Source organism: Rhopalosiphum maidis, chromosome 2 (genome assembly GCF_003676215.2).
Source record: "Rhopalosiphum maidis isolate BTI-1 chromosome 2, ASM367621v3, whole genome shotgun sequence".
NCBI classification, from domain to species: domain Eukaryota; kingdom Metazoa; phylum Arthropoda; class Insecta; order Hemiptera; family Aphididae; genus Rhopalosiphum; species Rhopalosiphum maidis.
The window spans coordinates 33,509,606-33,525,836 of record NC_040878.1 but is presented as its reverse complement, the minus strand read 5'-3'; the positions used below and the strand labels follow the sequence as shown (position 1 = coordinate 33,525,836).

General features: G+C 28.2%; 3 protein-coding genes across 3 annotated transcripts; 2 read left to right on the top strand and 1 right to left on the bottom strand.

Moving 5' to 3' along the window:
* Positions 1-1,509: 1,509 nt before the first annotated feature.
* Positions 1,510-5,974, top strand: LOC113553505 (electron transfer flavoprotein regulatory factor 1). The gene is made up of 2 exons (XM_026956869.1): positions 1,510-1,713; positions 5,645-5,974. The coding sequence occupies exons 1-2, from the start codon at positions 1,672-1,674 to the stop codon at positions 5,861-5,863; spliced, it is 261 nt and encodes an 86-aa protein (XP_026812670.1). The 5' UTR covers positions 1,510-1,671; the 3' UTR covers positions 5,864-5,974.
* A 664-nt stretch (positions 5,975-6,638) lies between these two features.
* LOC113553657 (charged multivesicular body protein 3) lies at positions 6,639-8,024 on the bottom strand. Its single transcript, XM_026957106.1, has 6 exons — positions 7,793-8,024; positions 7,651-7,711; positions 7,343-7,522; positions 7,151-7,272; positions 7,003-7,098; positions 6,639-6,936 (listed from the first exon to the last, which is right to left on the bottom strand). The coding sequence occupies exons 1-6, from the start codon at positions 7,835-7,837 to the stop codon at positions 6,784-6,786; spliced, it is 657 nt and encodes a 218-aa protein (XP_026812907.1). The 5' UTR covers positions 7,838-8,024; the 3' UTR covers positions 6,639-6,783.
* A 162-nt stretch (positions 8,025-8,186) lies between these two features.
* Positions 8,187-12,329, top strand: LOC113555019 (aldehyde dehydrogenase, mitochondrial). Its single transcript, XM_026959293.1, has 10 exons — positions 8,187-8,557; positions 10,241-10,345; positions 10,415-10,555; positions 10,630-10,876; positions 10,949-11,136; positions 11,196-11,345; positions 11,406-11,543; positions 11,628-11,792; positions 11,866-12,023; positions 12,095-12,329. The coding sequence occupies exons 1-10, from the start codon at positions 8,447-8,449 to the stop codon at positions 12,240-12,242; spliced, it is 1,551 nt and encodes a 516-aa protein (XP_026815094.1). The 5' UTR covers positions 8,187-8,446; the 3' UTR covers positions 12,243-12,329.
* The last annotated feature ends 3,902 nt before the right edge of the window (positions 12,330-16,231 follow it).

Genomic DNA, 16,231 nt, shown 5'->3' with positions numbered 1-16,231 from the left:
AAAAACGCAAAATCGTATAATTGTACATTGTTTTAAATTAAAAAGAGTTTCACTGATGAAGGAAAATGCTGTATTTAGCCATGGCTTGAGATTAACTGGACTATTTTATAATTACGATATCGTCATGTATATTATTTCAATGATTTTGCAAGTAAGAAAGCAATAAAAAAAATCTTTTTAAAATATGTATCATGAAACACATATATTTTATTTATTTTAACTATTCCAAATTATTTTATTTATAGGGGAGTATTTAAGATAATTTAGCTTAACTAACCAGAACTTAATATATTTCACTTCTATTAAAATATATAGTTAAGTTATTTTACAAAAGCAGAAAATGATTTGAATTTAGAATTCTATAATCAACAAACAACAAAAACTATTTTTCGCGGAATAGAACCACTCAGGGTGTACTGACTTCAAATTGATTTTCAAATAGTCAAATAGTTGAGAACATAATCTGTGAAATATCGTTTTTATGTTTTTCATATTACTTGTAAAAAAAAAGTTCTTATTATTTCAAAATCTATTATTTTTGAACTTGAATAACTTTTTTCTAGTAATAATATAGACAAATTAAAAACGATATTTCACAGCCAAAGTTCTCCTTTTTATGTGATGAAAATTTCATTTCTTAGTTATGACTAGCCTTCTCGGTTCTTTCCCGTGGTTAACAGGTTTTGCTATGATTTAAATTTGTAAGACGGTAATTAGGTACACATGCGGGTGTTAAGAGCTCTTGACGATTTTGTTGTATTATCGAATTATTTGTAAGCATTTTTTTTTTAAAAAAAACAACATTGTTTCTTCTTACTGTGTCATAATTGAAACGATTTTTGATCTTCTAGGATAGGATAAAGAAAATATTTTTAAAAAAGCCCTACTAAACTATTTTACACAGCTATAGCCCTATAGGTCACCGTAATTTGTAACGATGGTCCTAATATTTACATTCCCGCATTGGGTAATATTGAAACCTAAGCTAATGTAAAAACTTTCAATGAGTTTTTCAACTCTAAGCCATGCTTGATAATAAAAAATAAATACGTACCTATTCAATTTCGAATGTTAACATTTTACAGTTTTTCACTCAACAAATAGGCCATTGGCGGTTTTAGCCTGTAGGTTTCAATAAGTAAATAGTTCACTCATTTTGCCATTGGAGTGCTAGCTGTATATTTCACTATAACAAACAGCTGATTTTTCCAAGTTACTTTGAACATCACTATGAAATATGAACCAGTTGTCTTAAAATTAAAATGATGACTAAAAAAGTCTAAAAAGAAAAAAATATATACAAATTAAAAATATAATTTTACGCTTACCTGATTTGGCATCGATGACAATTCGTTAAAATATAATAAAATATCGATTATCGAACAATTCGATTGTTTTTATAACGTCGTAAACACGACGTTGTAATAACAACTGTTAACAATCGAATTATTATTGTTCTGTGCTAAATATAATACGATTATAACGTATCACTATATCAACTAATACTATCAGTGCGTGGCCAGTATCAGCGACGACTACATACCATATCAGAACAATAACAGTAAAAATAACAATAATAACAATAATATCAACAGTGACTGTGTATTGTCGCAAAGACGACTTGGTCGCCTGCACAGTACGACTTTCAATTTACAGCTTACCCGACAAGCAATGGTCACAGGACGCCAAGAAGTGATTAACTTGTACAAGACTGTAAGTATAATATGTGTTTATGTGTTTATTTTACTAGTGCCAAACTGCCAAGTGGGGGTACCTCGTACCATAGAACAACTCGTACCTACCTATAAATACCCATTTACCATAAGACCGTGGATTTTCGGTAGGGTTGTTGAAATCCGATCGCAATCGATTTGGCAGGGTTGACTATTTGTGTTTGGGTTGTTTGGTGGTGTTAGGGGAGCGGGGTACTTGTTGGATTTAATCATATTATCATAATTTATTACACGTCATATTATATTACATCTCATACGGAACTTGAATAGTGAATATGATGTATTTTACCAAATAGGTACTATGAAATATTTTTTTTCAATATGCGAGAAAATAGCCCATATCACATTGTCATAATAGAAAATAAGCATGATATAATTTATTAAATCGTGCGTACTGTACAACGCAAATTTTTTTATCGAAGATTTCAATGAAATAATGAATTTCAATTTTCCTTCAGTCTATTTTTAGCCCGACAATCTAGCTTCAAGCCAATATTTAGTAAATATGTATTGCAGTTCATTCGTATATTGGGCTGGGAAAATATTACAGACTCGACCTTCAGAGTACGAAATTGTAATACATCTTTGTTATAGTATTTTCCGCGGTATTTTCGCGTAGGACGACCCATTATTATTATTTATTAATAGTATAACTATTTTAATACTAAAATATTATACACTTATTGTTCATGAAAAATTATCTTTGTTCCACCTCAACAAGATCCGTTTAAATGAGTTGTTGGTAAATGATATTTTATCTCCGTATTCAGTAGCGTAACTTGGAGTTAATTTTTTTTTTATTTTATAGTATAAAATATATCTTTTTAACATTGTGTCAAAAAATATAATTATAGAGGAGGCAACACCTTTCTGGTTTTCTACCCCTTAAATAATTTATCAATTATAAATCTATACTTACTTGTAAACATTAATATCTATACATACCTACTGCTACTATAGAACAGGGGTCACCAATTAATATTTATTAAGGAGCACATTAGGAATCTGAAAATTTTTCTCAGGCCGTCAAAATTCTAAGTACATATAATAACACATATAATGTTGTATAGTATATGTTATTTATTCTTTGTCTGCGGGCCGGATAAAACTTGATCTCGTGCTGTATGTGGCCTGCAGACCGCCATTTGGTGACCCTTTTTATATAATATAGTCATATAGTAAACAGAAGCTTATAGAATTATTAAAGTAGTGAAAATATATTAAGTTAATACTATAATTATTAATTAATCATATTTATAATGAGCACAATATGATAATTTTATGTTAATGACTAGTGCTCGGAAGTTATAGGAGCTAAAATAGACAAAATATGCACAAAAAAATTGTAAAATATACAGGAAAAAAAATTTAATATTCAAAATGTTATTTAAAATTCAGAAAAAAAAGATCTTTTTATATTAAAAAATATAACGAATAATTAATAAGTCAATAAATACATTTATGATAAGTTAAACCAATAATTCATCAAAAATAAGATAATATTGCTACATTTTAACGCGATATAGATTGCTGCACATTTCACCAATGTTGTAAAATAATATTTGACATCGATGATAATAATTAATATTAATAAAATAATATTGAGTTTTGTATTCAATATTACTTACTTTAAAGTTTAAATACATATGTTAAGAAAAAATAAATAAATTTGAAATCAATGAAATATGCACTTTTACTTAACATTGACAAAATATGTAATTTTCAATTTTCAATGTTTAAACTTGGCATCGTATATTACGGATTTATAACTCGGTCCTATATAAATTGTGAGCATATAGCACAGTATGCAACTCCTACAATTTCCGAGATTGTATATAATTATACTAATTACTAATTAGTTTAATTATATGAAATAAACACAGAGAACTTAATCATGTTTGAAAAATAAAATAAAATATATTGTATTATACCTATATAAACAAAACAGTATCTTTGCTACCATTGTTAAGTATCGTGAGGGAAGGTGGGTAATTCTTTCTCCCCCACTGTTGCCCTGTAGATTTTGCCTATTCCTAGATTTATTCGTACATAAATTGCGTGGTACCAATGGCTTTGAGTCATGCTACCTGTACTACCAGGTGTTATCAAAAATAATATAACGTTAAATGCTATTTTTATAACTACTAATTTAATTTGGATGGTGGCCTTAGTTACATTGTAAGTCTACTATGAATATTAAATTATCATATTAATTATCAAAGACCTATTATTAGAAATTTTAAAAAATACATGCAATTATTATTATGTTATATCTATTTATGATGTCTTTTACCACACCATTCTGATTAATAAAATGTCTTCAAAATCAGAAATTATTTGTATGGAATTAATAATAATGTTAGCTATAATTGTTTATTTACAAATGTTTTATTGAAATTTGTAATATTTTAATTTTATTATGGAAAGAATACATTTCAATTAATATCTATCCAGCATAATAATATCTTAGAGGAGACATAAGCATATGCCATATAGCATAGAATTATATAAGATTTTAAAATAAAACATATTAAATTATTAAATGTATATGTTTTGAACTTCGTATTCTAAAGCAGAATATTTTACTGATTATTTGGATACAAACAATTTTGAATTACGAATGAGTAGTTACTGTTTATTAAAACTTTACACATTGCACGTTGCAAAAAAATATAAGAATATAATATTAATAATATAATATATATATTATATCGTATTAACTATTAAGTAATAATAATTATTAAAATATAATTTCAAAATATGTAATATAAAATTGGTCTTATTTTAAAAAATTATCTAAATTTTGAACAATATGTTTATCAAATTAAAAATATTTCATTCCGATAAAATCCATTCCTTACTTATAAAGTTATAAGTTACGACCAACTTATACCTACTTTTAATGAAATATCAAAAATACACAATAACATTTTTTTTTTTATAAATTATGAAGACTTGATATTTTTCGAAATTAGGTACTTCGTAGGTATGTTATGATTTTCTGTACACGTTACAATTTTCAAAATATTGAATATATACCAAATCCATTCATAGTATTTACTATTTTGCATTACGTGTAAATTAATAAAAATAATAGTCAATAATAATATATAATAACACAAACATTTTATTATAACCAACATAATAACAAATCAAAAATATTTATTTATTTTTGAAAAAAATTGGTTCAACCTATTATACTTATCTTATTGCTAGTAGAAAAATTAATTACCAATATTCTATAAACGAATATATGTTAAAAATAAATAATAAAATAATAATATAAATATGTAATATATTCAAAATTTAATACATTTATGATAATTTATATTTTACACTGAGCTGTATACTCAATTGCGAGTTAGTAGATGACGTCATGACGAGGACTCGAAAGTTGAAATATACGTACTATTATACCTAGCAGATTGCAGAGCAACTCTATGAGTTAAAGAAAATATAATTTTATAATATTAATCAAAAGTTATTATTTTCTGCAGTTAATATTATGAAATAAGAATTATTCTTGATGCAAATTAAAAATGGCGAGTATTTTTGTCCAGTTTCGACATTAAACGTTCACATAAGTAGATAGTAGATTGATTTTCGTTGGCACGTAGGTAACAGAAATAATGATATGTTCTTATTTTACAATGGCATTAAACAATTTTTATGCACATTTATGGATTTTTTATCCCAAGAATATCAGGTCATAGGACATAAGTTAGTAGGCACTAAATTAATCTAAATTAAGAAATATCTCCGTGGTTCGACTTTGACTTTTAAACCGTATTAAAAATAAAAATCACATAAGGTTAAAAAAATATTGTTACTTAGTACTCAACCTATTGTAGCATAAACATCACACTGTTGGTATAAAATAGTATAATATAAATAAATTATTTTTATTGCAGCTCCTTTATATGGGACGAGACTATCCTCAGGGCTATGACTTTTTCCGTTTGCGGTTGAAAAAAGCTTTCCAACGTAACAGTGACGTCAGTGATCCCGAACAAATAAAAATGCTAGTCAAACGTGGCGAGTTTGTTGTCAAAGAGATTGAAGCTCTCTACATGCTTAAAAAATACAGAACATTAAAAGATAGATATTCTACAGAAAAGGATCAATCATAATCAATAGAACTATTTTTTAGTTTATATTTATATATATATATACTATATTGTTATTATAAAAATTTTATTGTGTACAGTTTTTTTTTATATGTAGTTTAAGCTTACAAACAAAATAATAATAAAAAATAAAAATATATTGGTATAATATGTATGTTAATAACCCATTGTGTCTTGCTCATAAGTGCATTCAACAGAAAAAAGCTGTTTTAAATGCAATAATATTAACAACGTTAATTACATTTAAGTGGTTTCAATAGTTTTGAAAATAATATAAAAATTTATTTTAAAGTTTGAAGTTAAAATTAATTTTAAGACAGAAGCATGAAGTAAAAACAAATATAGACCACAAAAATAATTAACAATAAAAATAAATAATATAATATTCTATTATTTTCTTAAAAGATTTAAGTTTAAATGATAATACATATAAAATTAAAATGTTTAGGTATAGATCTATTATATATACATATACTTATTTCTGGTGTAAAACAAGAGATCAAACGTTCAAATATAGTTTTTTTCTACAATTTCACATGAATGTTTATCCAATTAAATATTTCCAATTAATTTTGAGAACTCAACAAAAATAAAGAAAAACATCACGCCAGACTTCAAGAGCATATACATGAATATAAATCTTATTAATACTTCAATTATAGATTGACAAAATAAAATATATTTGGTGCAAAACACTAATGTCTATATATTAGTTTTACTAAGTTAGTTAAGTCAAAAACTTTAATATATTATTTGATAAAAAATATATTGAACCTTATCAAATTTGTAATTGATTAAATATAAAAAAAACATTAGTGCTCCAATTTTCCTAAAAAATTAATAGTTGGTTCTTAATTTATATTAAAATTATGTTAAAGTACATAATATATTGTATAAATTTAGCATCTTTGTTACGCCTTTACTTAGCTTTTTAACGCTTGTAAGCGATTTTTCATTTCTTCTAGGTCATCATCCTCTTCAACTGTTTCAGTTTCTTGTAGTACTGAACCACCTGGTGTTTCAGTAACTGCCATAGGTGCTTGACCTAATGCTCCAGCTGTGATTTCCCATAATACCTGAAAATATTATCACATTTATTTATTCAAATTGTATTGTTTTAATTTAATTATTTTTAAATGTACTTTATCAATTTCAGACTGCGCTTCTTCTTCCATATCTTCGGGATCATCCATTACATTTTCCATTGTATCATCTAACATTTCTTCAATGATTCCAGCCTAAAATCAAATTCATTCATATGGGTCAACCTTAATTTAATATTATACAAACCTTCATCATTTCCTTGGACAAATCTCTCATAGTAGCTGCAACTTCTGGTACTTTGATCAAATTGTGCATTGTTTGCATTACTTCTGTAGACTTTTGCAATGAACCTGCCATTCTTAACACAGCTGGAATACACAATTAAATTTAAATTACAGTATACAACTGTAAATCTATTATTTTATATTAAAAACTTACACAGCTGGTTTTTCATTTGCATTTGTATAGAATTCATATGTGTTTTTGACGTAATCAGTTTATTGATGGTTTTGCGTGCCCTTAGTATTTCTTTGGCTAGAATGATGCACACATCTTTGTTTCCTTTTTTGGCTGCTTCCTTCATTGAACGTTTAACTTTTTCTTCTTCTCGTTGTATGCCTGTTTCACAAAAAGCGTACCAAACCCCCAACCAATATTGTAATTTATTAAACATTATTTTAGTTGTATATGCATTAAAAAAAATGCACTTCTATTTAATACAAACAACAAAACACTATTACACTTACCTCTTATCTGTCGGTCTAGCTTATATGTCTCTTTGCGTATGGTTGATGTCCACTGTTTAACCTACATAACAGTAGTGTAACAAAACAAATTAATGAATTGGTGCGACAAATTTACACTACCGGATGACTACTGATTACTCACTTGATCCTTTGGATCGACGGTGGCCGATTTACCAAATATACCCATATTGATGGCTGTCTATTTGTAACGTACGCGATGCCTATTAATTACGTGCTACTGACGGCACCACAGTTCATTTAAAATTTAAAAATTAGTCTGATCAGTTTCCGAAGTGGATGCAGTAGACGTGAGCTTAAAGCTTTGGCGTTTATTGTTTAGTGAAACTTCTCATCATTTATCACAATAATGCGAAAAATTTACATAGTTTCATTATCAATATATACGCTCATTGTAAACATCGCTTATCATGGTTAAAGGGTGATAAACGTGTTAATGGTCCGCCCAATCATATGTTTTTAGTAATGCATACTGCGTTTCTCGACCATGGTCAGTATCATGTGAACTGTGAGTCCCGGTTGTTCGGCCTTGAACACGACTCGCTAAACATGTATTAATATAATACGTGCTGCATCTTCACCGCCCGTCCATTAATTACCGGTTGGCTGTTGTTATTTTTTTGTTTTACAATTTTACGGTTACACTTTACAGTCTGTCAGTTATAGAGCCTGGGAATCAGTCGCTAGTGCTCTCGATACGAACAAACTGGTTTGCGGCCCTTATAAAACATTTTAAGTTTTCTTTCGTTTGATTTTCGTTGCATCCGCAGTCGGTAAAATGTTTCGGTTGATGAATAAGATTTCTGGTTCCACACTACCAGTGGTGCAAAAGTGTTTCGCTAGCAGCGCCCCTAAACCGATAGTCAACCCGCCGATCAAGTATACCGAGGTAATCACTAGTTACTAATAATAATTATTATATCTACCTGTTGCCACGTTTGTTTGCTCGAGTATTGACTATTGAGTAATGGTTTTTCTGTAAGCTGCAACAATAAACTACTAACTAGTCACATGTGTATAAATGTATTCATAAATAAAAATATCCATATAGCACGATAAAATTAGTGTATTCCCGAGCCATTGTTGAATTGATAGTTTGGTACCTAAATTTATTATTTTGAATTCTGATCTATTAATTATAATAATAGATTCAGAACTTGTGTGTATATATATTATAAAGACAACAATTAGTGATTTTGTGATGATCTTATTTTATGGTAATCAACAATTAAAACAAAATTCAAGGACTAATAGTTATTACCACAAAATAAATAAATAAATGTATTATTTATAATAGGTTTAATGTTGTTTCATTAATATTAATATTTTAAAATGAAGGTTTATATTTCTATTTTTAATTTTTAATCACAAAAAAATTATAGAATCATTAAAGTACTTATACTAGCTATACTTATAAGTTATAATGTAAAGTAATGTAATTGCCTTTAATACTGACCTTACAGTTATATTTATAAACATTATCCATATTATATTTTTTTTTAACTATAAATTTATACTGTGTAGTGTGTATCTATCTATCCTATTAGACGCTGTAATGATTTTTATTTAATTTAATTAAATAATTATTTTAATTTATTTTATCTAATAATCTATATGTTTATGTAGTTTTGAAACTCTCTGTATCTATTATAAATAATATGATTTAAAGAATGTTTTTTTCCCAAAAGGTTTAAATATAATATATAGGTTAATTTTTTTTTTAAATTACTAAAGGTTATCTGTAGTTCATTATTTATTGAAGAAAACCAAATGTTTTAGAATTATTTGATACATTATCAGTGCCTTAGCAAGAATTTTTTTCTGGGGAAGGGGAAGGGTTTAATTTTTTATGGCCAATTATGACAACAAATTAAGTTTGGTCTATATTTCTGACAATATAATTCATATTATCAAATCAAGATCAATTGAGTGTGATAAGAGCATTGTTGTTTTATCTTCACAAACAGTTAATTAATAAAACTATTGTCGTTTGACATTTTGTGTGTGGGGGGGGGGATTGAGCCCGGAAGCCCCCCCAGGCTACGGCACTGTACATTATGAATAGTATCAGCATGAAATTGTCTGTATTATTATTTATATTGTTTAAGAAAATATAACGTGTGTTGTCTCAGTCTTATTAACATATAATAATGACAATTTAATACTCAGAAGAATTTGTTTTACTCTGTTATTTTTAATAGGTATTATTATTATAAGATTTTGATTTATAATCAAGAATAAAATATTAGCTATTAAATTATTTAATAGCTAATTTAATGATTAGTGTTTTAAATGTAATGTATATAATTATTCTTATAAATAAAGCTGTACATAAATTAGTAATCTGTAATATTTAATTAATGTTTTTAGATATAAAAAATGTTATTGAATTAGCTTGTATGATATATCATAATGAGTATTTCATCACATAATATTGATTTATGGATTAAGTCAGCTTAATTTAATATTCTTGTATGCTAGGCTATAACAAAACATTATGCTCTTATCTTAGTACCTTTAAATACACTCATAATTTTATGATTATTGATTTAATTGGTGGTTTTTCTTTTAGTTATTTATTAATAATGAATTTGTGAAATCTTCATCTGGAAAGACGTTTGATACACTCAATCCAGCTACTGGTGAACCAATTGCTCAAGTTCAAGAAGGAGATGCTGTATGTTCCATATTTTTAACTATGTTATTTTTTATAATATTATACAAAGTTGTTTAATAACCTATATAGGTGGACATTAACAATGCAGTTGCTGCTGCACAAGAAGCATTTAAGTTGGACAGTCCTTGGCGCACAATGGATGCTTCAAAGCGTGGTATGCTTCTCAACAAATTGGCAGATTTAATTCAGCGAGATGCTGTTTATTTAGCTGTAAGAACTTCTTTTAACCTTATTAATATATATTATGTGAGATCTTAAAGTAGAATAAATGTATTTATTGTTAGACTTTGGAAGCATTGGACAATGGTAAACCTTATAGTGTTGCATTGTCGGATGATGTACCTGGAACTGTTGGTGTATTACGCTACTATGCTGGTTGGGCGGATAAAAATCATGGTAAAGTTACCCCGATTGATGGTAATTATTTTGCTTATACACGACATGAAGCTGTTGGTGTATGTGGTCAAATTATCCCTTGGAATTTCCCATTATTGATGTTATCTTGGAAAATTGGACCAGCTTTGGCCATGGGTAAATTATTTAATTTCTAAAAAGTTATGTTATGTATTTTAATAATATATTATTTAATGGTTATTTTATCAGGAAATGTTGTTGTTCTAAAGCCAGCTGAACAAACTCCTCTCACTGCTTTATATGTAGCTAGTCTTGTGAAGGAAGCAGGATTTCCTCCTGGAGTTGTTAATATTGTCCCTGGTTATGGTCCAACTGCTGGAAAAGCTATTGTTGATCACCTTGGTGTAGATAAAGTTGCATTTACTGGTTCAACTGAAGTAATTTAATAACTTTGAAATTTTAAAAGTACTGTATTTTGATAATATGTTTTAATTAGGTTGGTCAAATTATAGCTGAAGGTGCTGCTAAAAGCAATCTTAAGAGAGTAACATTGGAACTAGGTGGTAAATCTCCAAATGTAGTTTTCAGTGATTCTGATATTAATCAAGCTGTGGAAGGTGCTCATTTTGGGCTTTTCTACAATATGGTTAGTTTTAAAATTATTTAACATAATGTAATTTATCAAACTCAAATCTTTATAATTTAGGGACAATGCTGTTGTGCTGGTTCTCGGACATTTGTTCAAGATTCAATTTATGATGAGTTTGTCGAAAAAAGTGCAAAACGAGCTGAAAAACGTATTGTAGGAGATCAATTTGATCCTAAAACACACCAAGGACCACAGGTAACATTTTATTTTAATGTTTTATTTCATTTTATTGTAAAATATAAACATTATATTATGTACAAGTTATTATAATGTCATTAGGTTGATGAAGAACAATTAAACAAAATTCTTAGCATGATAGATAGTGGAAAAAAACAAGGAGCTACACTTGTCACCGGTGGCTCACGAGTTGGAGACAAAGGCTATTTTATACAACCAACTGTATTTGCTGATGTTAAGGATGATATGAAAATAGCTAAAGAAGAAGTACATTTTAAAATTAAAAACATCTATGTATTTACATGTTATTATTTAATAACTACATTATTTAATTATTTAGATTTTTGGTCCTGTACAACAAATATTAAAGTTCAGTGATTTTGACGAAGTAATCAGCCGATCCAATAATTCAGATTATGGTTTAGCAGCAGCAGTATTTTCAAAGAACATAGACACAGTAAATAAAGCTATCCAGAGTTTTAGAGCTGGAACTGTTTGGTAAGTAATGAGAATTACTTTAATATGTAAAAAAATGTTTATATAATATTTATAATGGTTTATACAAACAGGGTTAATTGTTACAATGTATTTGGAGTACAAGCACCATTTGGCGGTTTCAAAATGTCTGGCCATGGAAGAGAAATGGCTGAATATGGTCTGCAACCATACACTGAAGTAAAAACAGTTATTGTTGCTACACCAAAAAAAAATAATTGATATATTTTTATGTTATTATAATTTTGTTTACATTTTATACTTATTATTTTTAAAACTCAATATTAAACTGTGCCATTTTTTAAGTTATATTGTTTCAAAAAATCTTTATTTCATTTATGCCATTATTAATTAACTAATATATATACCTCAAGAAAAATATATTTAATTATATCTATATTGTATTTTATTAAAGTAATATTTTATCAAAACACCACATTTCTATTCTTAAACCACTCAATAAAACAAGTATTAGGTAGTAGTTATTAGTTTATTACTAATTACTAATTAATAAATAATCTCACTATTTTTAAAATGGCCTCACACAGACCAAAAGAAACAATATTAAAATCATCAATTTTTATTTTTATTATGTTATACCTTGATAATATTTAATTTTCTTAAATTTTAGTTAATTTATTAATTTAAAAATATACACACCGATTTATTTATTTTTATTGGGTGTGTTTGTGGGGGGGGGGTTCTTTTCTCGCTAACCGTTTTCTATTTTAGATTTTAAACATAGGCGGAGCTAGAGGAGGGCTTTGGAGGCTAAGCCCCTTTAAGTTTCTGATTGGTCCCCACAAATGTATTCCCTAGTTATGTACCTAATTTTGTATCTTATTTACAAATATATTATTTAAACTTTAAAGAGCATAATAACAGTAATTTTTATTTTAACTTACAATTTAAAATGTTTCATGATAGTAAAAATAGTGCCCTAAAAATAAATTAACAAACAGAGTAATAATTCTATTAAGCAATTTTAAATAATAATAGGATAATATATAATATATTCTTGATTATTTAAATTGCATATAATATTCTATCGCTTTTAAACTATAATACATTACACTATTATAGCTAAATAGGGATATTCTCAAAGAAGTATTTCACTAGGCATAAATATTTTTTAGGTCAATATAAGCTGTAAGATTGACATATTCCTGCTATAAACATACTCAGTGCGTGTGCTGCACTTTTTTTAATATCTTAGGTATGAGCTTCCACTGTTGGTTTATCCACCTTATTTATGTACAGTTGTTTCTATCCTTAATAGAAAAATATTTTACGAATTTCTTTGAATTTTATCTTTTTTGTCTTAGTTGTATCTGTAGGCTGTAATTATGATATAGAATGCATTGAACCAAAAGTTAATGTGAATTAACTTTTTTAATTAATCCTAAGTTGTAATTTCCTTATAGCGCATTATCTCAAATGAGTAACATTTAAATTGAACCCGTATATAGTTTATAGATCATTCTGGGCTTCTCTACTGTTAAAGTATAATATAATAGGTATAGATTTTCTTAAGTTCTATTCAAAAACATATTGACGTTGATATAGATGCTTGTTTAAATAAGAGGCAGAAACAATGTAAATTCTGTGATACTATTAATGTATTGGATTATATATTATCTTTAATGTTAATATATACATAATAAAAGTACCAAAATATTATTCTGTCTATTCTGGCAAATAATGAAGAAAATGTTATGATGATCAATGATCATAATAAATTGATAATTTATTCATTCACGGTAAAAGCAATAGCATAATAGTATTATAATACTTTTAAATACGACTCACTCTACTCTTCAAATACTTTTCGTGTCACATCTCACATATAGGTAAAATTGTCTTCAACATAGAACCTTTTTTTTTAGGTCATTATTGTAATATATATTGTGTAGGTACAGTGGTGGGTTTAAGGGGGTGACTATGTGGGCATTAGCCCCTCCCCCTTGGGACTAAGCTATCTTTTTTTCTAAGGCGAGCATTATGATTTATTAATAATTATTATAAAATATCGTCATAGAAGAATAATATGGTTATTTATTAGTTGACTGCTATGAATGGCTCTGACACACGGCATGGTCTCTGTAAAATTATATAACTGCCCGCCTCGATCTGCGTAAATCCTCAAACTTCAATAATTAGCCTCCTCCCCTCGGTGAGTGTGTAAAACCCACCCCTGTGTAGGTATTTATTTTAACGAAAATGTTGTAATATAGAAATTAGAAAGAAAAGAAATATTAAATAAGTAATACTGGTAATAGTTGTAATAGTAAACGGTAAATAGTAATGATAAGGTCAGCTTTTTAGTAAAGGGAGATAGGTAGTCTGGGGGATTCTTACCCACACTTGAAAGTTCTGTAGATAAGATAAAACCACCTACCAGATATTAATAGGAAGTTTTTGCATAACGCCGGTTAAACATTACGGTAAAAGTAATGTTGGGTTAAACTAAACATTTTTATTTTTAACTTAATTGATGGAACTTCAGTTTTTGCATAACCGGTGTAACGTCTCCTCTTCACCGGGCCTGCGTCTCTCGACCTTGAAGGTTTATTTTTTGTTTTTATTAACGAGGTCTCGGGGACTCGACCTCGGTATGTAATATTAATACTTAGATCAGGGTTACCTTATTGAAGTAAAGCACATAGGTATAATGTATAAATTACGTGTATTATTATTATGGTAGAATTATTAGAATTATTATGTAAAAGTATTATAGTTATTATACTGGCATATATATATATATATACATAAACGTGTTATGTTAAATGGTTTACCGATCCGGGTAGATGATGACGTGCCGTGAGTGTGGATAGTTGAGGTGGCCGTACGGATCGTCGCAGAGTCGTTGTTACTCTTGTCTTCTCCGTGTCGCACACTCCCGTCAAACACTGACTAGGTCATAATTATATAAACGGCCACCGTGTGCCTAAAACCCTTGGTCAGTAGTCAGCTGCGCTCGCAATTCCTCACACTCAGCATATTAGGCAGCGGGTGCCCTACTAAAGGAATAATGTACGATGCCGATATACAGCAGTCGTTACACCGGTAAGATTTATTTTAACGTGAGATTAAAAATTGTTATCAAACTTAAATGTTTAATAACCGATTTCGAAAAATCGACTAAAATAACGTATACGTTAAATTAAAAAAAATAACCGATTACGATATTCAAATAATCGTACCGCTATTTGGAGAGCATGCGCAAAGACATATTTTGGTAAAAAACGTTAACGGGTCTATACGTTATTTTTTACCGGCGTTGTGCAAAAACTCCCTAATCTCAGATTTACGCTATTACCTTCACCTGATGTTCAAAGAGCTTTCGAAGTCGTGTATTCGAGAATATAATATATATCTAACTGAATATATACACTAAACGGTCGTCGGTCAACTAATAAATCTACTGCGGACAGCGGTTAAAACTTTAAAAGTAGTATGAACTTTATTATTTCACGATAATCATTTGATATTGTTTCCAGTTTCGTCTATACGAGTATGTGATTTCCCAGCGGGACAACGTATAAAAATAACATACGCAATCAAGTTATGGAAAAGGTTGAAAAAGGCATAGATAATAAGCAGAGTATCTATATGCAATCGTATTCTATCCAGTCCAACACTGTCTAAAAAGTTAAGGGCACACGTGTCGTATGCTATCTACGAACAAATTTTTGGTGTCGTATGATATCTACAAGTAATTATGTTATCTACCGCGTAGTTCTTAGTCTATATTGACGGAATCGACGATTACATAGGTTTATAGATGTAGGATTCTACAGTTCTAACAATGGACATTTAGTACTTCAGAATTTAATATATGTTCGTTGCTCGCCACAATCAAATATCGTAATTGTGTGTTTTTTGTTTTTTTGTTAATTATAAATTTATTGTTTTATAAAATGAGTACTTTGGGTGAATTATAGAGAAAAATTATTTTTAATGACGAAACTTGTATACAATTTTTAAAAGATCGTAAATTATTACCTAATACAAAATTGTGTACCAAACTAAATTCTATTGGTGAACAATGTGGTAGTGATATGAAAGAAACTTTTTAAAAAAGCCGGAAACGTGATTTAAACGGAGATGTTGTTAGGAACCCTTGCACACACTTTAGATTAGTAAGCATATTATACAATAATATAGTAGTGTAAGCAATATGTGTATTTTTTTTTGTAAGCGACTGCGTC

Coding starts and splice junctions, on each gene's coding strand:
- LOC113553505 (XM_026956869.1), top strand. CDS start 1,672: ATGGTCACAGGACGCCAAGAAGTGATTAACTTGTACAAGACT. Junction 1,714..5,644: donor TGATTAACTTGTACAAGACT/GTAAGTATAATA, acceptor TTTTTATTGCAG/CTCCTTTATATGGGACGAGA.
- LOC113553657 (XM_026957106.1), bottom strand. CDS start 7,837: ATGGGTATATTTGGTAAATCGGCCACCGTCGATCCAAAGGATCAA. Junction 7,099..7,150: donor TGTCCAAGGAAATGATGAAG/GTTTGTATAATA, acceptor ATTTGATTTTAG/GCTGGAATCATTGAAGAAAT. Junction 6,937..7,002: donor CGCAGTCTGAAATTGATAAA/GTACATTTAAAA, acceptor TAATATTTTCAG/GTATTATGGGAAATCACAGC.
- LOC113555019 (XM_026959293.1), top strand. CDS start 8,447: ATGTTTCGGTTGATGAATAAGATTTCTGGTTCCACACTACCAGTGGTG. Junction 10,346..10,414: donor AAGTTCAAGAAGGAGATGCT/GTATGTTCCATA, acceptor TAACCTATATAG/GTGGACATTAACAATGCAGT. Junction 11,793..11,865: donor TGAAAATAGCTAAAGAAGAA/GTACATTTTAAA, acceptor TTAATTATTTAG/ATTTTTGGTCCTGTACAACA.